General features: G+C 40.1%; 1 protein-coding gene across 2 annotated transcripts in view; it reads right to left on the bottom strand.

Annotated features, from left to right (window-relative positions):
* Window positions 1–888: 888 nt before the first annotated feature.
* The window catches only part of LOC127548201 (hexokinase-2), a 102,726-nt gene continuing 92,136 nt past the window's right edge, over window positions 889–11,478 (bottom strand). For both annotated transcript variants that reach the window (XM_051975482.1, XM_051975481.1), the window contains exons 14-18: window positions 7,443–7,542; window positions 7,145–7,328; window positions 6,563–6,718; window positions 2,862–3,095; window positions 889–1,961 (exon numbers count right to left, since the gene is read on the bottom strand). In XM_051975482.1, the coding sequence (XP_051831442.1) occupies window positions 1,817–1,961; window positions 2,862–3,095; window positions 6,563–6,718; window positions 7,145–7,328; window positions 7,443–7,542 (819 nt within the window). In that variant the 3' untranslated portion in view covers window positions 889–1,816. The remainder of the gene's footprint in view (window positions 1,962–2,861; window positions 3,096–6,562; window positions 6,719–7,144; window positions 7,329–7,442; window positions 7,543–11,478) is intronic.

Below are 11,478 nucleotides of genomic sequence, written 5' to 3'. Positions count from 1 at the left end.
GTTTGTTTCAAACTATACTATTAGGATTCTCCTATCTACTTAAATTGCATTTTCTCAAGGTCATTATTATAATTTTAGCTTATTAAAAAAAATTATTTCTGAGATCCCCCTCAGAAACAGGTTTCCAGATTTGTGCTCTTGCAATGCATACACACAGAGCAGCTTCTCTTGGCGCCCTCCTTATGCCCAGCAGCTTGAAACTAAGACTTCATAAAAACATCCAAAAGTACCCATGGACACCAGGCTGAAGGGGGTCCCACACGTGGTGCAGACATTGCCAGACACCATCTCCGGTGACATATTTATGCAAAAAAGCCTAAATACAACTTGCTGGCAGCAACCAGCCAAAGTAGCCATCTCAAAAACTGGGATATGAGTAGTTTTGGGGCTTTTTGTCTTTTGTGTTTTTGATTGACCAACAATTGGTCATATTCTGAAACAGAAACGTGCTTGTGGGCCCAACTCCCCCAGAGCTGCAGATGGCGTGTCCTTCAGCTGAGAGCACAGGAAAATGGATGGGAACCGAGAACCAGGGGATGAATCTCGAAGCAGCTTCACTTCCCTTGGGCTCCTTTTCTTCTCTGCAGGTGTCATGTGCAGACGGAGCATCTTGCTATGTGGTTTGAGCTGTCCCAGATAGGAGAGGGCTCACAGCAGGGAGATGAAGCCCACCCGGCTGACACCCCGAGATTCAGCTTCATGGCTGCAGATTGTCTCCCCCAAAGACAAGACCTCCAGCTGTGGGCACTCCCAGCCTGAGCCCAGCCACTCCCCAAGCATTCACACGGCCCCAAGGAAGGAGACAAAGTGATACTGGGAGGCTCCTTCCCTCAGCCTTCTCACCCCACACAACACACTAAGAAAGCATCGCCCCCAAGGAGACCAGTCTTTGAGCTAAAAAATTTTATTTCCATGGACAGTCTGACCAGTTTTTGTGACTATGTACATAAAAGAAACTATATAAATACAAAACATACATTTCACAAATTACCTACAGTATCAGGATGAAGGTGCAGACTGACTTCACAGATTAAATAACCTTTGTTCTATAAACATACTTGGAAGATAACAGTATTTTCACTTCTAGAGAAAGGGGAAAGGAAGCCAGCAAACAGGCTCATGGCTTGCGGGCGGCTGAATGTGCAGAACAGAAGAGGCAGCCACCTCCCCATTCCCGTGGCTGGGCTTCCAGGTCCCTCTGATTTGAAGCCAGTCCTCCTCTTCATTTTTCTGGAGATGCCCAGGATCTTGTCAAGGCTCTGCTGCCCTCCAGGCCATAGCAATGTCTCCCGCCTTAGGCCTGGGGCTGAGGTAGGCATCCAACATTCCCTAGTTTTTTGGCTACTTCTAAGCTGTAGAGGCTAACAGCAACCACTAAAACTATCAAACATACAAGTGTAAAAATCCTAAAGACATGCACTGCATGCAGACTGGAGAGGAATTCTGGCGCTCTCAAGGGTCACTGGTAGTAATCTTATTCAGTATCATGAAGAGGTTAGCAGACTAATGGGTTACTGGCTGTTGAGGATAGAAAACTGTCAGAACTTGTGAATTTTATCCACAAGCCACCTGGCTTAGCCTGGGGAGGTACAGGTTCTGGGCACTCAACAGAATTCTAGAACAGAACACTCGGGACAGAACTCAGAACCATGATGGCCTAGGAGTCTGTCGGTGACACAAGGGGATGGAGATTCAGCATGGTGCAAGTTCGCTTACAATTTACCAAAGATTTTTTTCTTTAAAAAAAAAAAAAAAAAGGAAAAAGGAGGTGGCCAAGAAAGGTCCCGACACTTCTTCCCTGGGCTCAGCCGTCTCCCTACCGCTGTCCCGCGTCTCGGATCCTGCAGGCCACAGCAGTGATGAGAGCAGCGCCCTTCCCACTGCCGTCCTCAGACTCCAGGAAGGAGACATCACATTTGGGAGCCAGTTCCTTCACTGTCGCATGCATGACTTTTGCAAAGCTGTCAAAGGAAAAAAGACCCAAACAACCTGTTAGTCAGGCCCTGACCCACGGCCCCTGTACTGGCCCAAAGCAGCAAAGCCCAGATTTTTCTGTGAATCTGCCAGGATGAGGCCCTCCGCCGGGGGCAGCTGGAGACCCATTTCCATAAGCTCCCGGGGCAAGTATCCCAGGCCCCAACTGACTCTTAGTCTCTAAAGTCTCTCACATGCAGATGGTCCCAAGCACTGATTGTAAGCGTTGGGGCAGGACCATCACGGACCACAATGAAGGTCGAACAGGGCAATCTGGTGCAGTGGCTGCTCCACCCTGCAACCACTCTGCGGGGCCGCGGCAGAAAGGCTTCTGTCCCTCCAGAGCCCTTGTGTCACTGTAACTAACTCAGAGTGGGGGCAAGCGGCACGCTCCGTGTTACCCTCACAGGCAGAGTGGGCAAGGACACAGCGGCACGGCCCAGTTTCAGGCAACAGGAACAAAGGGGGCAGGGAGCAAAGGCAAAAAGGAAGGCCCCAAGCGAGAGGGAACATTGTCTGCTTGGTTTGGGGACAACCAGGACCCCGTGAATACTCGGAACTGCCCCTTCCCCCCACAAACAAGGCTCCCAGCAGCTCTGTAGGCACTGTCTCCCACTGGGCTCCCTGGGGGCAGGGACTCTCGTTATCGTTTCTTTTTATCTCAGGGCTGAGCACAGAGCAGGTTCTAGACAGATGCTCACTGGCTGTGGAACATGGCGACGGCTACTCATACTTCCACAGGCACAACTGGTACCAAACTTCAAACAAATAAAAACCTTGGTTTTTGAGGGAAGGTGAGGGTAGGAAGAGAAAAGAAGAAAGAAGAAGGGGGAGATGAAATCAAAGAGGTAAAGAGAGAGGAGCTGTGGGGAGGAAGAGGAACTTACTGAGGATGCAGCTTGTACAGAGTCCCGTCAACTCCCACGGTGATTTTGAGGGTGTCCAGCTGGCGGTTCTCCCGAATTTTGTCCACCACGGCCGCCATGCCCGCGCCACAAAGCTGCGCTGCCCTTCTCGCTACGACAGTGCAGACCTCTTTGACGATGATACTGTCATCACAAGTGCTCTCTAGTCCCAGGTGCCGCAGGATGGTACGGACTTGAAGCAAGGCCAGGCAATCACTAGGATAGGGCAGGAAAATTAATAAAATTTGTTGAATTGATTTTGAATGAATGACTAAGTTAATAACAGCAGCTAAAAGCTAGCACTTATGTGGTACTTTATGGTTTTTTAAAGTGTTTATATGCATTTGATGATCATAACAATTATGGGAGGTTACCCCCATTTTTTAGAAGAGGAAACCTGAGGCAGACCAATGTTAAGTGACTTGCCCAGCAACAAAGTCAGTGGGTGCCTGAAGTAGCGCTTAAACTCAACTGTGCTCACTTCTTGTTGCTCTCTACATACTGCTTCCCATCACGTGAAGCAGAGCGGGACAGTGTGCTATACTCTGAGCACTGACTGGTCAACTCTAAAATCAAGGACCTGGATTCAAAACCCACCTCCTCTTAAACTTATGGCCTGTGTGACTTCAGGCAAGTCACATAATCAGTACAAGCTTCAATTTCCTCATCTGTAAAACGAGGGGATTATGTCATTTTTCCTCTCAGATTCTTTCTAAATCCAGCTCTACAATTCCATAAAGTCAGCAGAATTATCAGGCCCAAATGGCACCTTAGAAACCTACAAGTTAGCTATAGTTTCTATTGTTAGTTCTGTTATTGTTGTGTTTGTAGATCAACAAGTGGCAATTTCTTAATTCTTTATTGTCCTCTGTGTAAAATAAAGGATAATAAGCCAGAATCTTTTTTAAAGGGCCCAGTTTCATATAAAAAACAATTTTTGAACTCAAGACACAGATGTCAAGGGAAATTCAAGGAAACGATCTATTTTTCCTTAGAATATTAAGTGAAAACTTTTTTAATAATAGCTTTTTATTTCAAAATATATGCAAAGGTAGTTTTCCACATTCACTCTTGCAAAATCCTTTCAAATTTTTTCTCCCTCCTTACACCTCCCACTCTCTCCCCTGGACAGGAAGTAATCCAATATATGGCAAACATATGCAGTAGTTCTCTCTCTCTCTCTCTCTCTATATATATATATATATACATATTTCCATATTTATCATTTTTTATAAGAAAAGTCAGATCAAAAAGAAAAAATAATGATTAAAAAAACCAAAATGCAAGCAAACAAAGAAGTGAAAATACTATGTTGTGATCCATATTCGGTCCCCCCAGTTTTCTCTGAATGTGAATGGCTCTTTCCATCACAAGACTATTGGAATTGCTTAAATCACTTCATTGTTGAAAAGAGCCAAGTTTATCACAGTTGATCATCACATAATTTTATTGTTGCTGTGTACAATGTTCTCTTGGTCCTACTCATTTCATTTAGCATCAGTTCATGTAAATCTCTCCAGGCTTCTCTGAAATGATGCTGTTGGTCGTTTCTTACAGAACGATAACATTCCCTTACATTCATAGACCACAACTAATTAGCCATTCTCTAACTAATGGGCATTCACTCAGTTTCTAATTCCTTGCCACTACAAAAAACACTGCTACAAATATTTTTGCAAATGTGGGTCCTTTTCCTTTTTTTATAATTTCTCTGGGATACAGGCCCAGTAGAGACACTCTGCTGGATCAAAGGGTATGCACAGTTTATAGCCCTGGATCGATTCATTCACAACTCCACCAACAATGTATCATTAATGTCCCATTTTTCCCACATTCCCTCCAACATTTATCATTATCTTTTCCTTTTATCTTAGCCAATCTGAGGTGTAGTACCTCAGGATTGTCTTACTTTGCAATTTTATGATCAACAGTTATTTAGAGATTTTTTTCATATGATTAAAAATGGCTTTAAATTTCTGTGTCTGAAAATTGTCTGTTCATCTCCTTTGATCATTTATCAATTGGAGAATGGCTTGTTCCCAGTTTTCTGCTTCCCTTTAATCTTGTCTGCATCGATTTGGTTTGTATAAAAACTTTTAAATTTATATTAATCAAAATTATCCTAAATAAAAACTTGTAAGATAGATAATTAGCAAACTAAAATTAGAAAATTTCTTATTAAAGCAAGTCCCCCCCCCCAAATTTACTTTTTTAGAAAATGGGAAAGGCTAGAACCTTTTGCAATCATTTACCAACTTTATTCCCTCCCCAATTTTTCATGTGCAAAAATGGAAACCAAAATAAAGAACATGATTTATCCACTGGTTTCCTTGGGGTCAGACAACTCAATAGGGGAGGATATTCTGATAAATAAAAATCTCAAATTCCAACAAAAATCCAATGAAAGAAACTACTTTCAAGTGTCAGCCAACAATAACTTATTTTTAAAGTATTTTCTAACTGATATTTGATAAATTCTTTTCAATTAACTCAGTGATACTGTATATTCACTGTGAATTTGTTTTATTAGCGAAGAAAAAAAAAAAAATTACCAATTCAAGCCCAGTGGGTAAACTGCTGGACTTGTAGTAAGGAAGAGCTCTGTTTAAATCCCATCTTTATAACATTTACTAGTTGTGTAACAAAGAGAAACTTATAAACTCTTTGAACCCAAGTTTCCTCATCTATAAAATGAGAAATATTATCTATATCTCTTCCTTCACAGGATTTCAAATGAAGTAATAAAAGCAATGTGAAACTCCAAACCAAGCCCTCATCATTTCTGGGCTACTTAAACCACAATAAACCTATTTTGGGGGTCTGACATATAGGATGAAATTCAAGATGTCACTCTCACTAGCCCACAAGTAAGCACAACATGCAACAAAAGTCAAAAATACAGTATGACTGCATATCAGATATGTAAAACTCATCATGTCTTTCAATACACAGTTGGGATATCTATGTAGTTTCATTCATGTGTGAGTTCAACCCCAAATTAAGCCACAATTAGACTATGAAATCCCATTGTCTAATTATGTCATTCTCCTGCTCAAAAATCCTCAATGGCTCCCTAATGTATCTCTAGGCTAAAATATCCAGCCTCTCATCTTCCTCCACACACAACAAACTGGCTCCAAACAAGCTTTTTCCAGATATATTCCCTATCAGTTCCCTTTATATACAGCTTTTCAGCCAAACTAACAAGCTATTTCCCCAAATGGAAATTTGATGTCCCCTCAATTTGTCTTTGCAAAGACTGGTCTCTCATTGCTTCCTTGTCTGTCTCCTCTTGGAATTCTTCAGCTTCTTCAGTTCACATATCACATCTCCTTTGAAATCTTTCTTTGTTCCCTCTAAGTTTCTAATCCTGCCTCCCTCTTCCAATTACCTGGCATTTGCCTATATATTGTACCACAACCTTCTGGTAGAATGTAGCTGCCTTTGTAACCCCAGAAAGCACTTAGTAAAAAAACACAGTTAATAAAATGGAACATCGAATCAAGTGGACATAAATGAAGACTGCACCTCGGCCAAATGGTTAATCTACTCCAGTGCCCAGAAAGCTCTCTGTACACGGCAGCTTAATTTTCCTGGTTTGAATTCTCTTGTAAGGAGCTAACTAAACAGTTGTCTTCAGGCTAGGGAACCCCAGCCCTTCCTAGCCTAGGCCCCACTCTTACCTCTCAATCTGAGACAAAAATTTGGTTTCAAATATCCCCCTTGTCTTCAGTCGTTCTGAGATCCGTCCACGGAAGAGCAGCCCTCGTTTGGTGAAGTTGATAAGGATGTTACGGACAATCTCTCCCAGGTACATGCCGCTGATCATCTTCTCAAACCTTCAGGAGGAAAATAAGGGCATCAGTCTTCAAAAAATCGTGGATGATGCAAAAGAGGATATTTTACCTGGTTCCCTCCAACTGCCCCATTTTATGGAATAGGTTTCTTTCCCAGAACCATAGCTACCAGGACTTCAGAACTACTTCAGAACCCAATTGATAGCCACCTAGGAAGGTGATCTGGTTTCCTCTCATACATTGCTAAGAATTTTAAAGACAGGTACTATGTTATTGCTCATCTTTGTATCCCTAGCATCTAGCAAAGTACCTTAAGAAAAATGTATTGAACTCCCTTTGGCTTTTATTCCTCAAAATCTCATTGTTGGGTCCAATTTTTCAGAACTAGGTTAAGATCCATCCCCGGAACATCTTCATTAAAGACCATTATTAAAAATCAGGCTATAATCTAATTTTTCAAGAGTTTACCTCTGTTTTCCTGGGTTGAGTGAAAGTTCATCTACAGCCAAGTCAAACTCAGTTTGGAACTCATCCAGGCTGCCATTATCCCCAAAAGCACCCCACTCCATGTTGACACACATCCGCCCTTCATCTCCTTCCACCAGCTCTATGTTCTGCATCTCCTCCATGTAACAGGCATTAGTACCAGTACCTACAAAAGGAGGAGTGAAAAGAGAAAGGAGCCTGAGCTCTCTCCTTGGCTTTCCCCACTTAAGGTCTGAACCTCTTTTTCCACAGAAAGGGACAACATATTTTGGGATCTTACCAACTATGAGTCCTACTTCACACTGAGGGTCTTCATAGCCACATGTCATCATGGTTCCCACAGTATCATTCACGACAGCAACAACATCCAGATCAAATTCCTGCAGAAGCAAAGCAAGATGCTCAATCCCAAAGGGTCCCCCCCTATAAAGTACACCTTTCTCAGCAAAATGTTCAGATCTTATGCAATGTCAAATCATAGCTCTACCTACACTGCTCCTTTTGGAATTTCAACCATTAAGGACAGCAGGACTGAGGCCTTGCACTATCTGTATAACTTTATGCACTATTTCCCTACACCACTACAGACAAGTTACTCTCTCATTATCCTTCTGACCTTTTGCACGCCACCATAAAACTAAGTTTATGCTCATATGCAGAATATGGAATTTAAAAGCTGGAAGAGATATCAGCTTATAGAATGAAGAATGTTGTTTCTGAACAGGACCTTAGAAAATAGAACCCTGATCTTGGAATGTGCTTCTGCCTATCTCTAGTCTATTGCTTTTTTCTGTCTAATCCGTGGTCCTAACAAGGGTCAGCTTATGTTCTACTTCACTTCCCCAACCATTTCTATGATCTCTCCTTTTCCTGAATTCTTATTATATGTGGCATGTATACACTTTATTAAACACCTTCTTAATTCTAAATCATGACAGTGAGTGTCACCATTGCAATGTCTTAAGGAGAGAGACCAGTGTGGTTTAATGGCAACCATAATCAAAAACACTTTTTTTTTTTTTTTGCCATTGTTCACTAGTTTCAAAAAAGCTGATATATATATGTATATATATGTAGGGTATCCCAAAAAGTTCAGTGCAATAGTAAGCATTAAGAATTAAAGCTACACTGGAATGCCATGCTTATATGTATGGTATCCCAGGGTGACTTTAATTCTAAATAGTTTAATAGTGCATTGAACTTTTGGGGGACACCCTTTACTTCGTGGTCTGTCTACAAAGTGCTCACCCTTTACACAGATAAAGTGTTTTCCTCAATAGAATAGAAGCTCCTTGGGGCAGGGACCATTTCTTTTTTGTCTGTGCCAGAGCCTGACACAGGAAATGGCACAGTACACACTTAACTGCCTATAGATTAGCAACAATACTATAAATACCATGGTACTATTATTCCTATTTAAACCAAGGAGAAAGCTGTGGTTCAGAGGCTAAATGGCCTTCAGTGTCCAAGGGATGACCAAAGTACAGATTTCTTCCATTCCAAGTCCAAGTTCTTACCACTACAATACACTGCCTCTTCCTTGATAGTACTGACACTGACTACAGGTATGACCACGATTGTTAGGGCTCCTATGATCTCTATTTACTGGATGACAGGATGATTCCCAATCCAGCTCGGTCCTCGACCTTTCTCCTATACTTTTGTATCTCTCACAAAACTTGGCATTAAAACAGTGCTCAGGATAGCTTTCTTTTAAATAGATTTCTTTTAAAGCTATGACAGACTGGTGTCACAGGGTAAATCTGTGTTAAAGGCAAATACTGTGAAGGAGCAAATAGCCTTTTCATTATATTCAATTCCAGAGGTCATCTTACTTCTCTCTCTCTCTCCATCCTCTACTTCCTACCATAGAACTCTTTGGGGGGAAAAAAGGAAGTGTCTTGGACAGTTAGTGAAAGAGAAAGAGTTAGTTTTGGGAATAGAGATACTCAAGTAAGGCTTGCTCCTAGTGCTGGTTTCTCCTGGTAACTTCCCAACTATCTACTAAAAAAAAAAAAAAAAATGAGAAAATCATGAGAGTGAAATCATGAAAAAGGGAAAAGGACCCACCTGTGCAAAAATGTTTGTGGCAGCCCTTTTTGTAGTGGCAAGAAACTGGAAACTGAGTGGATGCCCATTAGTTGAAGAATGGCTGAATAAGTTATGGTGTATGAATGTTGTGGAATTTTAGTGTTCTATAAGAAATGATCAGTAGGATGATTTCAGACTGGCCTGGAGAGACTTATGTGAACTGATGTTGAGTGAAGTGAGCAGAACCAGGAGATCATTTATACATAGCAACAAGAAGATTATGTGATGATCAATTCTAATGGGCATGACTCTTTTCAATAGTGAGGTAATTCAGGCCAATTCCAATAAACTTGTGATGGAGAAAGTGCATCCAGAAAAAAGACTGTAAGAACTAAATATGCATCAAAACATATTTTCATGGTTTTTGTTGTTTGTTTGCTTTTTGTTTCCTTTTTCTTTTTTTTCCCTTTTTGACCTAATTTTTCTTATGAAGCTTGATAATATGTATAGAAGAATTGCACATGTTTAACATAAATTTAACTGTTTGGGGAAGACGTTTGAGGAGGGAAGGGAGGGAGAAAAAAATTGGAACATAAATATTGAAAACTATCTTTGCATGTATTTTAAAAATAAAAAGCTGTTATTTAAAAAAAAAGAAGAAAAGAAGGAAAAAAAGAAAGAAAAGGTGGTGAGAAAACCAAGAAAGGAAATGGAATGTCTTTTGAAATGTACTTCCTGTAGAGCTGGACCTTCCAGGATTAAAAAACATAAAACAAAACAAAAAATAAGAAACACCAAAATCTATTCAGCAAAAAGAAAGTTACCATAAGTATAAGAGCTCTAGAAAGGATGGAAAACAACCCTGCAAAAAATAGAAATGCCAAAACAAATTAGGGAAAAGTCCCTTACAAATAATAAAATTATCTTAGCAGGACTTTTGGTGATAGGAAAAAAAAAATGGACACAAAGCAGGTACCCACTCTGCCTAAGGACTAGTTAAACAAAATGGATGTGTGAATGCAACAGAATACTATTATGAAGTAAGAAATAATAAAAATTGGAAATTCAGATAAGTATGGGAAGATCTGTATGAACTGATGCAGGGTGCAGTAAGCCAAACCAAGAAAATAATTTACACAGTGGCTACAATTATTAAAATTAAAATCAGCCATTTCTGATTCATTCATGAGTCACACCTCAGAGTCCTGGAGAACAGATCATGAAATATGCCATAACTCCCTCTTCTTCTCCGAATTTAAAGGCAAAGGATTATGGGGTGAATAACTCTACATGTTATTAGATAAGTTTTCTTAGTCATATTTGGAAAAGTGGAATAATTTGGACTGTGATGTAAGAACAAAAGGTACCAACACAGATTATAAGTAGAAACTTAAATGTGCTGAACATATCAAATGAATTGCTTTTAATATCTCTTTACTGATGTCTTTTGTTGTCTTATTCCCTAAATAAGAGAACATCTCATGATTTTTTTGTTAAAAGAACATCAAAAAAAATACAAATCTGACATTAGAGGCAATATTCTATATCTATATTAAGCAGTAGGGATAGTTATTGAGATGACAAAATGACATAATTTTTTTATAACTTCGTACCATATTCATAGCAGTTTTAAACTATCATTTTTATTTTTTACAAAAATGCAAACAGGAAAGAGGAAGTGAAAGTCTAGCCCTTACTTCCTCATAATATTTAAAGCCATAAGCAAAAAATTATCTGATGCCACGGAAATGAAATAACTTATATTCTATCATCCGGGATAGTCAACATCTAATAATAGCTGAGCCATTCTCTGATGTTTAAGGGAGATTCTCAACTTTTTTTTTTTTAATTTAATTTTTTAAAATAACTTTTTATTGATAGAACTCATGCCAGGATAATTTTTTACAACATTATCCCTTGCATTCACTTCTGTTCCGATTTTTCCCCTTCCTCCCTCCACCCCCTCCCCCAGATGGCAAGCAATCCTTTACATGTTGAATAGGTTACAGTATATCCTGGATACAATATACGTGTGCAGAACCAACAGTTTTTTTGTTGCACAGGGAGAATTGAATGCAGAAGGTATAAATAATCTGGGAAGAAAAACAAAAATGCAAGCAGTTTATATTCATCTCCCAGTGTTCTTTCTTTGGGTGTAGCTGCTTCTGCCCATCTTTGATCAATTGAAACTGAATTAGCTCTCTTTATCGAAGAGATCCACTTCCATCAGAATACATCCTCAAAAAGTATCATTGTTGAGGTATATAATGATCTCCTGGTTCTGC

The sequence above is a fragment of the Antechinus flavipes genome, chromosome 2, assembly GCF_016432865.1.
Source record: "Antechinus flavipes isolate AdamAnt ecotype Samford, QLD, Australia chromosome 2, AdamAnt_v2, whole genome shotgun sequence".
NCBI classification, from domain to species: domain Eukaryota; kingdom Metazoa; phylum Chordata; class Mammalia; order Dasyuromorphia; family Dasyuridae; genus Antechinus; species Antechinus flavipes.
The sequence above is the reverse complement of the archived record's forward strand: the minus strand, read 5'-3'. Positions and strand labels throughout refer to the sequence as shown.